The sequence below is a fragment of the Lepidochelys kempii genome, chromosome 22, assembly GCF_965140265.1.
Source record: "Lepidochelys kempii isolate rLepKem1 chromosome 22, rLepKem1.hap2, whole genome shotgun sequence".
NCBI classification, from domain to species: Eukaryota; Metazoa; Chordata; order Testudines; family Cheloniidae; genus Lepidochelys; species Lepidochelys kempii.
This window is the reverse complement of record NC_133277.1, coordinates 11,281,347-11,297,797: the sequence shown is the minus strand read 5'-3', so window position 1 is coordinate 11,297,797 and position 16,451 is coordinate 11,281,347. Positions and strand designations below refer to the sequence as shown.

General features: G+C 40.0%; 1 protein-coding gene across 6 annotated transcripts in view; it reads left to right on the top strand.

Annotated features, from left to right (window-relative positions):
• The first annotated feature begins 2,989 nt into the window (after positions 1-2,989).
• JHY (junctional cadherin complex regulator) overlaps positions 2,990-16,451 on the top strand; it is a 35,063-nt gene continuing 21,601 nt past the window's right edge. For 5 of the 6 annotated variants that reach the window (XR_012155921.1, XR_012155920.1, XM_073320902.1 and 2 more), the window contains exons 1-3: positions 2,990-3,079; positions 6,526-6,962; positions 9,909-10,407. Coding sequence is in view for 4 of the 6 variants with exons in the window: in XM_073320902.1 (XP_073177003.1) it covers positions 6,616-6,962; positions 9,909-10,407 (846 nt within the window). In the remaining 2 variants the exon portion in view is untranslated. The remainder of the gene's footprint in view (positions 3,080-6,525; positions 6,963-9,908; positions 10,408-16,451) is intronic. The other variant, XM_073320900.1, reaches the window with a different exon arrangement.

Genomic DNA, 16,451 nt, shown 5'->3' with positions numbered 1-16,451 from the left:
ACAACTGATTCTTTGTAAACTTAGTTTGTAAAATGCTCTGTAATGGTGAAGCCAGGTGTTTGTGAAAAAATGTGTCATAACTAATAAAATTTCAAATCCTGATCTTCCAGTTCCATTGGCACACAGTACCCCTTTAACTTCAAGGATAGTTCTATGTGTAGAAAAGACTGCAAGATCAGACAGTGTTGGTACGAGGCCTTGAAACAGCAGTCTATTTTAGGTTTCAGAGTAGCTCACGAAAGCTTATGCTCAAATAAATTTGTCAGTCTATTTTAAGTATTCTTAGTTCCTTTACATTTTAAAATGTCAAGTGAATGCACTTTAACTCTATATGGTTTGTCATTATTGTAAAAATGTTTATTTCTTTTATTTAAAGCAGAGTAGCACTTTAGGCATTTAGACACCACAGTTCTGATGGAGACCATCTGAGAGCCTAAATAGATACAGTATGGATATTCCATGCTTCTGTCTTGGAAGATTAAGGATACTTTTAATTGAAGTTTTGTTTCTAGCTGCAATTGTTGGTGTATCAGTTTTGTACTTTCCCCCCTGGCTTGTAGCAGACATGCTTATAGCATGCTTCATAGTAGTGCTCAAATGCTGCCATTTTAATAGTTCATGGGTTTTGTTGGTGAACCTTTTGGTTGCTTCTCTTAAGATAACAGTTGGCTATTCAGAGTGACTTTTTTAATAAACCAAACTTAAGTGTTAATGTACAAACTTAATGTCTTTCTTCTTTTTAAAGAATAGTTTGGTAGTACCTCAGTACATACATACCAATAAAACAGGTACAGTGATAAGTACACAGAAAAGCTAAAAGTACAAACTCAGTAAAAATAAGGGGAACGCTACCGTATCACATCCTACAACAAATAAACCAAGTCAGATCCATCAAGAAATATTGATTTGGCACTATCCTCAGATGAAAAGTATTTGATTGCTTTACCCCTGGATCATCTTCAACATATTGAACAAATAAGGGCCAAGTAGCTATGTAACTGGCATACCAGTTATGTTTAGCATTCATCAGCTTTAAAATGGCTCGGACATCTCACACTTTAATAATCCAATTGTTTAAGGAGGCAGGCTCTGGACTACTCCAGTGTGTTGCAGTAACCAATCAAGTAACCAGCAATGGATGTATTAATAAACCATGACATTGGGGCTTGTTTGAACTTTATCATATTTTAATTGTTCCCCTGCTTTTATTATTTTTAAGCACCAACACTGCACAAAACAACAAAAGGCATGGCCCCTGACTGAAAGAGTTTACAAGTTTAGGAAACACTCATGCACATACTTAACTTTACTCACATGAGAACCATTTAACTCAATGAAACTATTTACATAACTGAAGTTAAGCATGTGCGTGACCTAAAAAAGCAAACATGGGGACCCCAGAGGATGGTGCTACTTCAGAGCCGTTGTTCTTGTCTTTGTTATAAAGGGTGGGTTGTGTAGTAATGTAACATGTAACAAAACTAAATCTAGATCATTCATCCAAAAGCTTGACTCTAAATCACTTTGATAGCACCAACACCTTAGCTGTCCACAATACCATTAGGTCCATGCAGTGAAAGTAAATTATAGTATGCATATAGTACCACATCATTCTAATTACATGAACTAAGTATCAGCAGATTTGAACTAATGGGCCCACTAATCTAACCCAACAACATAATCTCCTATTACAGATCACATCTAAAGTAATGGTAATTTACCATATTCTTAATGGGGTTTTGATCTTATTGAAATGTAATTCTATTTTTACAATACTTTACCATCTAAGAGAGGAGCCTTTTCTCCTGTTTCCTGTATTCCATTCATGTGCAAATTTGCTATCATTAATGCTTAGGCCTGTTGCTGTGTTGTGTGTGTGTGTGTGGGGGGGGGGTTCCTCCATTTGAAAATAGTAAGCCTATACTCTGTAAAATCCAAGGCTGCAGAAGCATATATAGCCTGTTATGCTTTTAGATCCTGCTAAATATTTTACACACAAAGAATACTAACTTTAACTACTAATTTTAATCATTCTGAGAGTGCATCACATGGTTTCTTGGGTCAGGAAAATGGTCCCATATTGGTTTTGACATCAGAGGTTAAACTCAGACCAACAGCAGAATACAGTCCAACACATGGTGTCAATGGGGACGGGAATGAGTTGAACCACTCACCCCAGGACTGTATTTAAGGGAATGGTCTGAAACAGCTCTCATCCCATGTGAAAAAAACTGGTTTGCTTGGGGACTATTGGCCCAGTAAAACTTCCATTAAGAGTCAAAGAGAGTCTTTCCACTGACTTCCTAGGAATTAGATCAGGTTCTATGCACCTGAATCTGGTGTTGCAGTTGTTGTAAGTCAGGAGCAACTCAGCTCAAACCTGGTGTGAGAACAACTTCAGGCCTGGTGGTCTCCTATTCATTTGAAGAAAATGGCAACCGGAGGACCCGCAACAAGAAAAATTGTCACGTTGATCCTAACATCTGAGGTCTATTTCACCCCAGGTCACTGAATGATACCTCGCTCCTATATAGCGCTTTGCATGACAAGATCTCAAAGTGTTCTAGCAGGGAGCTCAGTCACATTGTCCCCGTTTGACAGAGGTAGGTTGGACAGGAGAATGACACCGATCCGGTGGCGGGAGCAGGGGACAAGGGCAGAGAGGCTGGAGCAGGGCTTGAAGGGATTTACATTTTAAATGGGCTTCTCCCCTTTTTTCTCTCCTTCCTTTCTTATTCCTTCTTCTCTCCCCTCCTCCCCCATCAACTCCTCTTTTCCCCTTCCCTCTTTCCTCCTCCCTGGCCCCCATCTCCCTCTGCCCTGCAGCCACCACCCCATCCTCAGCACTGGGCCAGGGGAGAGCTCACCCAGGCTGGAAGGTACCACACAGACTGGCGGGGGACGTTGGAGGAGGGACTGTCCCATTCAGCCGGTTGGTAGGTGCAATTGGAGGCGGGGTTTTGCGTCTGTGTACCGCCGCCATGGTGACACGACGCGAGCCGCGCAGCCGGGGTTGCGGAGAGCAGGTTCGGGAATAGCTCGTGGCGCACCGTCGCTGGTGGGGAGGCTGCTCTGCAGGGTCAGTGAGGGGGGGTTGAAAGGACTGGGGGAGGGGTAGAAGGGATGGGGGCGGGCTGAGGGGCAGAGAGGACTGGGGCAGGGGTAGAAGGGAGGATTTGCGGGGTGGGGAGGAGACGTTTTGGGGGAGGGATAGAAGGGAGGGGCAGTGAAGATTTGGGAGGGTGGAGTGAGAGGACTGGGAGGGGGAGAGGGGCAGGGGTGGGATGAGAGGGGCAGAGAGGATTTGGGGGGTGGGGAGAGGATTTGGGGGGTGGGAGGAGAGCACTGGGGGAGGAGTAGAAGGGAGGGGCAGAGAGGATTGGGGGGGTGGGGGAGAGCAGACTGGGGCAGGGGTAAAATGGAGGGGCAGAGAGGATTTGGGGAGTGACTGAGAAGACTGGGGGAGGGGTAAAAGGGAGAGGGCCGAGAGGATTTGGAGGGTGGGGGAAGAGGTCTGGGAGAGGATGGGCACGGGATGAGAGGACTGGGGGGATAATGAGCAGATTATGGGAGGAGGGAGTAGCAGGGTAGCACATATCTACTGTTCAGTTTCTTGTTCTTTTCAGATTTGCTCCTCACAGTGTGTATTAACCAGTAATGAAAGGGTGGCGAGTGCTGTTTTACAATGCAACACCACTGTCCCGGAGCGGGATTTAGGAAGGATTACAGACCCTCCTTAGAGGAGTTGCAAAACACCATCCAAAGGGCTGCAACTGTTCGTACACTTCCCACCATCACCACAACCATTGCACTCCCTTTCCCAACATGCCAGGAGTTTACATAACCTCTGTCCAGGTGTCTCCATGCAAAATGTCCCTGCACTCTACCCCAAGTGACAAGATTCCTGTAAGGATGGGTGTTTCCTTAATTGTAACGGATATTTAGCTTGAGGCCCAAATAATAACACAACTCCTTGACCTTAAAATCTAAAATGCAGGTAGAAATTATGGCTGTTTAAAGAAGGATTTTTTTTTAAATTATCGTCTCTGCACTGAAAACTTACAAAGAACAGAGTCAGAAACCCAGTTTGATAGATGATATTTGTTTTCTTCTTCCTCAATTTTTACCTGAATTTTTGTCACTGTACTTGACACCTCCTAAACAGAGTGCATTAGAAAAATTTGAGCTGGGATTTTCAACAGAGCCTGAGGTGTTAGGCAAATCCCATTAAACTGGTCATCTAAACTTCCTTAAAATACTTTAAAAAAATCAAACTAGATTAATATAGATATATGACTCGCCTCCAGCTCATGCCTAGCTGCTGGGAAGGAAGCAAAGTGCTTTTATGGTAGTGTTACCAAACCCTGCTCAGAGCTTTCACTTTTTGTTTCAGCCTCTGGCTGTTTGCATCTGACACCTGAACTACACAAGGTTTCACTGGTGTAATTTAACCTTGTTTTAAATCAGTTTAGCTAAAGTGGTGCAAATACCTGTGAGGCCATTCTTATTTCAGAGCAGTTTATTATTCTTTATTATTCTTATTAAGAGCAGTTTATTTTATTTTATCTTCAACCGGTTCTCAACTGACATAATATAAACTAAAAAAAACCCCACTCTTAAACCAAAATAACCATGTCCACATAGGGTTTGCACCTATTTAACTAAAATCATTTTAATTCACTTCTTAAGTTAAATCAGTGTCTTTTTTTCTTTCTTTTTTTTGTGTCACCACCTCCTCTATGAATAGCTCTAGTGTCTCCTTTTGCTGATACTAGTAGATTTTCTATACAGTGGTAGTAGATTGAAATTGACCTGATTTTTGAAAGTTTCACTGTTGCCCACAATGTTCTGAACAGAAGCAACATATCTGACCAGATTTGTAAATTTTACTTTGCTGCTACTTTGAGAAAATAGGTACAGCAAGAGAAACAATGGAAATGGCTGTCTGAAATCTATGGTCCAAAAGTGCTAATTATTAAAGTGCTGTCTCTTTGAATATGCAATATACTTTACAAAGGTAGATCACTGTCATCCTCATTTCACAGATGAGGTAACTAAGGCACAGATAGGTGAAATAATTTGCCCAGTGACACACCGATTCAGTGGCAGAGCTAGCAGCAGAATCCAGGTCTCCCAATACTTGCCCTATCCACTGGACCACCCTTGCTTTCATTAGTTTGCATTTGTAAGGTTGTCTTCACAACCGTTAAGAGCTAGAAACTTTAAAAATGAATGCTTAATTTCTGTAGAAATTGATGGGTTAAATCCTGCAGCTCATCAAAGAAAGTTTCTTACTCATCACTGAGTGGGTGAATGGATATTTCAAGCCCCACTTTATGTTAAAACTGAAGCATAGCTATCAGTTTAAAAATCTATACAGACTAGTTGATTCATTACTTCTTAGCCCACAATGTACGCATAATCTCCCAACATAGATCTGCTGTTACATATAGTATGATCCATGCCAGAGAAAGGACAGTCATAGATATCCATCAGTGTGTTAATAAAAGGCATGATGAAGAGCAACAATTTTATGCCATAAGAAGTGTTGCCTCTGGAAAACTAAAAATTGATGCAGTGACATACATGACACATGGCTTCCTATACCCATACATTAAAATTAAACTTATATAAATAATCATTTTTAACACAAACAGACTTTCTTCCTGCTGCGTCAAGCACTCCCCTGCTGCTGTAACCTATTACGAAAGAAAATGGCACTAAAATGTCAACAAAAGTTTCCTATTTTCAGATGCTGACACTCTTGTGTTTTAACTCAGCCATTTGATTCCTTATGTATATAAAGTGATTGCACATGGATTGTCTGTTAACATAAATATGAAAAAAAACTTGTCAATATATTTTTGTAAGTAAATATTCTTTGTCCTGGGTTTATATCTAGAGGGATATAGCTATAGCTATTCAACAGGGTGTAAATAAGATCACTGATGTCCAACATATGATAGAACACCATCCCTTGGAATCTTGCAACTAAAATCTGTTGCCTTATCTTTATTTCTCTGATAATATGTATAAACAGATTTATTGTTGTAGGGTTAAGTAAATTGTCACTGCCATTTTTTATAATGATTAAAGGCCCTATTTTGCCACGCTTACTCATGCTGAGTAGTAATTTACTACACAGTTAGGCCCTAATCTTGTGAACACTTGACTCATGCTTAACTTTACTACCGGGGTAGTCCCGGGATTTTAAATGGGACAATTAGTAATAGTAAAGTTAACCACATGTGGTTAAGTGTTGGCATTATTAGGGCCTTAGTGTCATTGATTTCTTATTGTACAAAATACTACTGAGTGTGAGTGGCAGACACGCTCCCTGAAGTATTTATAAATAAAGGAGTGCATCAGCTTTGCCGGATCAAATTCTGAGTCTGTCCACAATGCTACTGACTGTGTAAATAATTTGATAGGACTTATCTAAATATTTAACAAACATAACTGTTATTGACTATTTCAGTGAACAAATTGTTTGTTTACATTTAGTCTCATATTTCCTAAATACAGGTCTGATCTACACTGCAGCAGAAAATACGGAATGAATTCTTCATATCTGAATCATATTTTTCCACTCTTTCCTTTCTACATGTTTGTAACATGAATAATAGCTTATCTCAAAGAGTATTAATCCAGCCACATGATCATCATACTAATTTAAAAGGACCATCTTTAAGTGAAGGCAACTGGCATCCAAGTCTGCATGACTCTCAGGAGTCTGATTCTGAAAGCCTTACTCAAGAGATACAATATCAGTTAGAACTTCAGAAATGGATTTGTGAAAATGAAGTACTGGTAGGCCAGTCTTCTGATGAGCTGGAGAATGACAGCTTAGATGAAGATAGTCTGGAGGAGAAAAGTCTGAATGAATCAGAAGGAGCAAATTATGACAAAGTACAGTTTTCAAATGGAAAAGATTATGGAAAACAGAACCATAATAATGAAAGGTAAGGAATATATTTTTAGCTATGATAGCTGACTGTTCTTGTCCTAAGTCCTTTCTAAGCCATTTGGGTAATGCATTAAAGTGGGCATAAATGTAACTTACACCTAATAGAAATAGTTCATTGGCACAAAGACTATATTTAGACCAGGCCTTAATGCGAATGTGAATTCAGGGCGATGTGTTTTGAAATGTACTGTGCTGTACAACTTTGTTGCTTTAGAAAAGAAGGGAGAGCAGCCATTCTTTGTTCACTGAGGGCTAGGTTGTAGCTTGCGCTGACTACACTCCCATTCAGGAAAGTAAGGGCAAGTCAGAACCTGCCTTACACCCATATATAAGCTACCTAGACATTGGTTCTGGGAGTGCAAAAGTAGGAGGGTGCTTCATACTCACTCACTTGCCCTCAAAGTAGGTGGGCAGGGAGGTGTGGGGAAATGAGCAGAGCCTTGTCTCTGTTCACCCACAGTGCCAGCCAGTACAGCTGAGTGATACAATTTTCTGCTGGTATAGGCCCAGTAAAAATAGACATCCATTCTTCTCTATGAGCTTTATCCAAAGCCCACTTAAGTCAGTGGAAGGAGTCCCACTAACTTGAATGGCCTTTGGATCAAGCCTTAAAGCACTTATGATAACGCACTGGATACTTGTTCAAAACTGATAGTTGGTGACTGTTGTTCTTTTCTATGCACTTGATAGGATGGGGCATCTTTCTAAATAATTTAAGAAATACATGTTTCACTGTTACATTCAGATAGTGATTTTTAATCACTTTGGTTTGCTGCACTTATATTAGAAAACTTATGTTTAAAACAATATTGAAAAAATTGGAGGGCTGAATAGATGCATTTTTATCCAGTAACTGTATAAATGCAAAATTAAAAATTCCAGCAGACTGTCTGTCATCCTCACACATTCTTACAAAAGCATTAACTTTATACATAAAATAAAATTGAATATGCTGTCATATGCATCAAAGGTTTAATGCTGTATAAATTGGGAATAATTGTTGTGTTTAAGAGAATTAAATTAAACCTGAAGCAATAATAATGTGCCATTTCAATTTAACTGTCTACTTAAAATAAAGTGGCAAACAAATGAAGGCTAAATGATTAATAGCGTGCTTTTATTCACCTCCTCAACACGCAAAATGGCCAGTTACTGAACATTTTATTGCCAGTGCAAAGGATGTTAATTGTGCTAGAAACATGCTCTAATTTTAGTAATTTTTTGACTGAATACTATGCTGAATATGAGGCTCTTCGTTAAATGGAAATTTTATTTTATTTTGTTTGAAGTTGTCACAGTAAGTACTCAAATACAGTCCATTAACTGGAGCAAATATGATAGTATATGCATTTGAAACCTCCTCTCTACATCCATTACTAACCTAGGAATTTGAAGAGGAAACCCTGCATCTGTTGTCTGCTCATCAACAGAAGTGCTGAATACAGAGTCCATCTAACCTTTATATCAAATCAGGGGGAGGAATAAGAGGTGTGTGTTTTGTCTACAGATGATTAGAGATGAAGGAGCTCTTCATACTCATTTTGTTCCAGTGTGGTGACCTGGACAACATAATACAATCAAGCCGCTGTGCACACATTTCAACACAATAGGCGTCTTTGGAATCGTATTTTGTTATTTGAGTGATTGTTTTTAGTAGAATATTACATATTTCTGTGCTTATGTTGTTTCAAAATAGGCATTTATTCTGGCATATGATTTACATTTATGAATAATGATGATGTTTTAAGACTGCTGTTACTTCATTGGTATAAATTATCAGGAATTGAAACACTTATCTCAAGTACAAAGTATATCAGGTCACCGACACTTCTCTGAAACAAAAAACATCAATATAGAACTAGATTCTATTTGTTATTTAGATCACACTTTATATTAAAGTACATTTGTAACTAGTTTAGAAAGTGTTAATAAATGTTGAGTAGATGCTTTAAAAGTTAATTGTTACAGATTTTATAGAGTTCAGCAGGCCAATAGGTTGATTGTAACCATGGCTTGAAAGCCAGTAAGAGTTGGGTGCCTGACTTCTTAAGACACTGTTGAAAAACCCACTTTGTGGACAACTGTTCCTAAAATGTGGTTCATATATGCCAGTTAAGATACTGCTGATCAACCCTTTACTCCTCTCTCTCTCTTTAAATTTCTTTTCTGGTCTGGGGCTTTTTCACATGGATGCATGACATAGTTGTGTTCCTCTTTCATCTCAGCTACAATCTGTATTCTACACAGAAGACTTTTGGGAAAGCTCTATTAAAATAGCGAAGGACATATCTTGGCATTGCATGGCAATGAATGGAGATAATACCATAAAAATCTATTGGCTGTTCCCTCTTAGGTAACCAGTACTCATGAGGGACCAATGTTAATTGGAATATCACTTTTCCTCAGAGAGCAGAGTCTCTGGGGAGTGACTGGAATTTTGTGTGGAAGATAAACCGTAATGATGGCCTTTTATAATTTATTCCCTCTTAAATGAAATTTTACCGGACAGTTGAAAAAGGTAGTTGTTGCATTTTTATAATTGCGTTTTCTGGGTGTTCCTCCCCCTCCCCTCTCCCCCCTGTAAGTGCCATGATGAATTTATATTAGGAAAATGTTGTATTCCTTGGTCAGATTTGATAGTTTTAAGCCTAATTAGCACTTAATGCCAATTAAAATTAAAGATTAAGAAGGTGCTCTTCGTGGATCTTTTGCTCATGTTCAGTGTAACTATTGGAGCCCTAATCCTAAAAATGGTCTCATACATGAGAAACTTTACACACAAATGGTCTCATTAAACTCAGTAGAACTTCTCACATGTGTCAGGGTATACACAAGTGTGGGCAAAGGCCGGAATATTAAATTGGTTAGATATAACTTATTCAAAGTGTTGAATGGTGTTTCTCTTTTTAAAATGTTAATATTTCTTTGCTGGTTTTCATAGCAAGCAGCAACCTACAGACAGATACTGTAACCTAAGATACAATCCCAACTGGAAGAGCAATAAAGAGGAACCAAAATTTTCTGAAGTGAATAGAAGACACCGCGTTGCTGAGAAAATCCCACAGGGTTCCTCTCAGGACTCATTTTACTTCCCTTCCAAGCACATCTTAGAGGAAAATAACCAGCTGGTAGAAAGACTGAATGTATCTTCTGCATTTGATACAGAATTGTTAAGCCTTGATGATCAACCTGTTGGGATAAGCAGTGCACCTTTTAGATTGCATACAAAAGGAGACCTATCAGCAGATGATTGTCAATACAAACACAGTTCCAGTACATACAGTGATGTTTTTTCTCCTCGATCTGTAGAAGTTCAGCAACAGAGAGCAAAAAAAGACTTTGTGGAAAAAAATAAACTTACTTTGGGATTAGCTACACAGAAACAGGATTCTTATCTTCATTGGCACAGTAGAAAGCGAGAGGAAGTTCATCAAGGGCAGGTGGGTAATGCACTGTATTTAGAACATCTCCTGACAGGTTATGAACTAAATGGATGGGCCACTGATTAAAGGGGCACACCTACTAAATCTCTTGGTTTTGCAGAGTGATTCCTGGATTTTCTGTCAATCACATGATACTCCATAGCACAACTGATGGAAGAAACCATTTGGGCTGTGTATCTTCCTTGCCCTTGATAGGATGATAGTGTTCTGTGGTGTTCATATTCCCAGCTGTAGCTTTTCAATGGCCCCCAGTTGTGCTATGACTTCTAGAAAGCTGGCTATGTCACCTGCTGTTGGTGCAGAAGCCACGCCTCACTCTTAGTATTCAGTTGAACAGTAGGTAGGAAAGAGGTTGCTCATGCCATTTTCTCCAAGCTCATCTATGCAGCAGAGGGCAGGACTTGAATTTTAGAGACATCCCAATGGAGGACTCAAATCCATGCCCTGATTTGGACAAAAAAATGTTTTGTGCCAATGCTAATTGATTACATTAGGTACATTAGCTAAAAGCCTGTTCTTTGATGGTTACCAGACTCAGGATTATATGTCTTGGGAGCAAGGTCCCAGTAGCAAGGGCTGTCAGCTGAGAATGCCCTTCGGTCAGTCTTGAAAAGCAAGTTCCGGGGACCAGTGACCGCATTGCCCTGGAGAATCTCAACTGTTCTGACAGAACAGAAGGGGAGAGGTGGTCTCTTGGGTAATGAGCCCAGAACTATTTGTAAGCTTCATGCAAAATGTTGAAATTTATTTTTTATAACTCTTGATTTTGCTTGGTAATAAAGTGATAAAGTTATCCATCTTACTTGATTCGATTCTTCATCACATCTTATTAATTGATACATTTTGTTCTGCACTGGAGATGTTTGGCTTAGCTTACCTGATTTTGTCCATTGCGTGCTCTTCTAATAATGTATGCACTTGTCTCCTTATGGGTGGACAACAGCAGTGTTGCAGCATGAAAGAAAAATGACTCCTAATGGTAGAACGCTGATAATACAATAGTTTTGAGAGAATCAAAAAAACTGATCCCATTAACAGTATAAAAAGTTTGCATTTGCAACTTTCCAATTGCTCTGATCACAATAAAAATACAATTTATATCCTTTTCTCTGATTTTTCAAGCTGCATACAATATAGATACGGTGCAGTCTGGGTGGATGCATTCACACATTTACTCAGTGACATTTAGGCCCACATTTTTCCAAGAGTATCTGCTAACTGTGGAGGGGCCAGATTTTGTGAGTCTAAACAGGTTTCAGAGTAACAGCCGTGTTAGTCTGTATTCGCAAAAAGAAAAGGAGGACTTGTGGCACCTTAGAGACTAACCAATTTATTTGAGCATAAGCTTTCGTGAGCTACATGCTTACGAATAGCTTATGCTCAAATAAATTGGTTAGTCTCTAAGGTGCCACAAGTACTCCTTTTCTTTTTGTGTCCAAACAGACAACTCAAGCTTGATTTTCAGGTTTCCTGAGCATTTACAATTCTATTTTAAATCATTGGAAGCTGCTGGTACTCCAATCCCTTAGAAATGAAGGGCCTAGTTTTCTCAAGTTCTGTTCTCAAAATTGAAACAGCCAACATTAGGGGATACTTTTGAAAATGTTGGTTAAACGTACTGGACTACAATGCAATACAGCACTATCCATATGTTACATAATGTGACGATTAGCAAGATAAGGTGGGTGAGGGAATATCTTTTATTGGACCAACTTCTGTTGGTGAGAGAGACAAGCTTGAAAGCCACACAAAGCTAGTAAAAGATATTACCTCACCCACCTTGTCTCTCTAATGTCCTGGGTCAGACACGGCTACAACTACACTGCATAGATTAATGCGAAAATGGAAGTTACAACATAAAAAGTTACACTGTTGAGTTATACCACAGATTTCTCTGACAAAGCTGGCTAGTGAGACCTTCCATAGTAAATTATGTACTGTTCTAAGAGGCTAATGAACAGCTGATGAAAACACTAGAGGGCACCTGCTGAATGTATTACAACAGTGGAATAGTGGACAAGCTCTTTGCTAGAAGAGATATTAAGAGCACTTGTTTTTCCATCTATAATTCAGTTGATGGCAAAAATTATTAATTTAGATTAAGGCTAATTAAAGGTTATGTTGATCTTTTATCTCCCATTTTGGGATTCTGAAAATATATTTGTAGGCTATGCCTAGCATTACATATTAGTAGTAAGTAGTAGTGTTGTTATCGTGGTTGCACCTGGAGGTCCTAATCAGGGATTGGGATTTAATTATACTAGTGGCTGAACATTGGTGCAGGGACTATGTCTTGTTATGTCAAAGAGTTTACAATCTAAAGCCCTGATCCTGCAATAACGTGTGTGTGTGCCCACATGTGTACAGAGCCATGTGCCTATGCAGACTCCCTTTGACTTTAGTCGCGCTCCATGCATGAGCAATACAGTGCAGAATTGGAGCCCCTAAATAACAGATTAGGGATAACAAGGTAGGCACAAAGTAAATGTGCCCACCATGATTAGGCTAATGAGCAGTCATCATTCTTTTATTTATTGTCATGTTAGGCGTTTTCTTTAGGACATACATGGACTAGAAAGATAGAGGTAGTTAAAAATATCCACTTTTGGGACAAGACATTGTGGGCCAGGCTCTGTCCACAGTTAAAATTGTGATTCCGTGGAATTACTCTGGATTTACATGGTTGTGACAAAGCAGAAACTGGCATTTTGTGTGCCTTACAATATCACTGAGTACCCTAAAATGCAGGAAAAAACAAGAGAGAGAAAAAGTCTGTTCTGCAAAACACATCCACCTGAAAAACAAAAGGTCCAAAAATGTCAAAATAATGAATCCCAGATGGATTGAGTTTGTGAGGCCATGTCAGTTTAAGGAATGTTGTTGTTTTTATAACAGCAATGTCCAAAATGTGCCTGGGGCTTTCCAAACAGCCCTTGCCCTGGTGAGTGTGCAACCTAAACACTGCTTGTGTGGTTATTATGGGGATGTGAGATGAAGAGAGTGGAGTATCAGGAGCGGAAAAGATAGACCCCTTCAGGTTGATCAGTAGATTGAAAAGTACTGGATGAGAATGTATTGATGTATCTGAGCTGAGGTAGTGATTCAAAAATTCTCTCTTTGAACTGAATGACTGGAGTTTGTGTCAAGTTTTGTTTTGTGTTTTAGTCTGGAGTTAAAAGTTTAGATAATCAGATATCTACTCAGGTACATTTGTGGTTTTAAGGTCAAAGAGATGATGCAGAGATACTGATTTTCATTATCTTAGATTTCAGAATAGGTGGAAGGAGAATTAGCCATTATGAATTACAATGATTTCTAGCCAAGCTGGGAGGGCCATATAACTTTCCAGTGGATCGTCACTGGCTAAATAAATGAACAAGTCTAACATTCTCTAAAGGAGTAGCATCCAGCCATCCTTGCTGTACCTCAGAGCCTTTGAAGGGTTGAAAACAATGGGAAGGAAACCCCTGGAAAAAAAAGGGAAAAACCACTGGTTAGATTGTTCGTGTGAGTTAAGGTCTATTTTTATAACAGAAGGAACAAAAACCTTGATTCGGTCTTCACTTATGCCTGTTTTACGACAGCGTAACTACGTTGACTACAGTGGAGTTACTCTTTATTTACTGTGGTGTACATTGGGCCCAAAGCCACAGATGATAAGGCCCTTAATATAAGTATCAATATTGTCAGCAGGCTAGGAATCAGAGGTGCCTCTCTGAAACACCTACAAGATCTCTATCAAGCATTCTAAAAACTACAATACCCACCTGCTGTAGTGAAGAAACAGATTGACAGAGCCAGAAGAGTACCCAGAAGTCACCTACTACAGGACAGGCCCAACAAAGTAAGTAACAGAACGCCACTAGCCATCACCTTCAGCCCCCAACTAAAACCTCTCCAGCACATCATCAAGAATCTACAACCTATCCTGAAGGACGATCCCTCACTCTCATAGACCTTGGGAGGTAGGCCAGTCCTCCCTTACAGACAGACCCACAACCTGAAGAAAATACTCCCCAGCAACCACACACCACACAACAAAAACACTAACCCAGGAACCTATCCTTGCAACAAAGCCCGTTGCCAACTCTGTCCACATATCTATTCAAGGGAAATCATCCTAGGACCTAATCACATCAGCCACACCATCAGCGGCTCATTCCCCTGCACATCTACCAATGTGATGTATGCCATCGTGTGTCAGCAATGCCCCTCTGCCATGTACATTGGCCAAACCAGACAGTCTGTACGCAAAAGAATAAATGGACACAAATCAGACGTCAAGAATTATAACATTCAAAAACCAGTCGGAGAACACTTCAACCTCTCTGGACACTCAATTTCAGACCTAAAAGTCGCAATTCTTCAACAACAAAACTTCAAAAATAGACTCCAGTGAGAAACTGCAGAACTGGAATTAATTTGCAAATGGGACACCATTAAATTAGGCTTAAATAAAGACTGGGAGTGGATGAGTCATTACACAAACTAAAAACTATTTCCTCATGCTAATTTTTCCCCTATTGTTACTCACACCTTCTTGTCAACTGTTTGAAATGGGCCATCCTGATTATCACTACAAATTTTTTTTCCTCCTGCTGATAATAGCCCACCTTAATTGCAAAAAGAAAAGGAATACTTGTGGCACCTTAGAGACTAACCAATTTATTAGAGCATAAGCTTTCGTGAGCTACAGCTCACTTCATCAGATGCATATCGTGGAAACTGCAGCAGACTTTATATATACACAGAGAATATGAAACAATACCTCCTCCCACCCCACTGTCCTGCTGGTAATAGCTTATCTAAAGTGATCATCAGGTGGGCCATTTCCAGCACAAATCCAGGTTTTCTCACCCTCCACCCCCCCACACAAATTCACTCTCCTGCTGGTGATAGCCCATCCAAAGTGACAACTCTTTACACAATGTGCATGACAATCAAGTTGGGGTATTTCCTGCACAAATCCAGGTTCTCTCACATCCCCCCCACCCCCATACACACACAAACTCACTCTCCTGCTGGTAGTAGCTCATCCAAACTGACCACTCTTCAAGTTTAAATCCAAGTTAAACCAGAACATCTGGGGGGGGGGGGGTTGGAAAAAACAAGAGGAAACAGGCTACCTTGCATAATGACTTAGCCACTCCCAGTCTCTATTTAAGCCTAAATTAATAGTATCCAATTTGCAAATGAATTCCAATTCAGCAGTTTCTCGCTGGAGTCTGGATTTGAAGTTTTTTTGTTTTAAGATAGCGACCTTCATGTCTGTGATTGCGTGACCAGAGAGATTGAAGTGTTCTCCGACTGGTTTATGAATGTTATAATTCTTGACATCTGATTTGTGTCCATTTATTCTTTTATGTAGAGACTGTCCAGTTTGACCAATGTACATGGCAGAGGGGCATTGCTGGCACATGATGGCATATATCACATTGGTGGATGTGCAGGTGAACAAGCCTCTGATAGTGTGGCTGATGTTATTAGGCCCTGTGATGGTGTCCCCGAATAGATATGTGGGCACAATTGGCAACGGGCTTTGTTGCAAGGATAAGTTCCTGGGTTAGTGGTTCTGTTGTGTGGTATGTGGTTGTTGGTGAGTATTTGCTTCAGGTTGCGGGGCTGTCTGTAGGCAAGGACTGGCCTGTCTCCCAAGATTTGTGAGAGTGTTGGGTCATCCTTTAGGATAGGTTGTAGATCCTTAATAATGCGTTGGAGGGGTTTTAGTTGGGGGCTGAAGGTGACGGCTAGTGGCGTTCTGTTATTTTCTTTGTTAGGCCTGTCCTGTAGTAGGTAACTTCTGGGAACTCTTCTGGCTCTATCTGTTTCTTTACTTCTGCAGGTGGGTATTGTAGTTGTAAGAAAGCTTGACAGAGATCTTGTAGGTGTTTGTCTCTGTCTGAGGGGTTGGAGCAAATGCGGTTGTATCGCAGAGCTTGGCTGTAGACGATGGATCGTGTGGTGTGGTCAGGGTGAAAGCTGGAGGCATGCAGGTAGGAATAGCGGTCAGTAGGTTTCCGGTATAGGGTGGTGTTTATGTG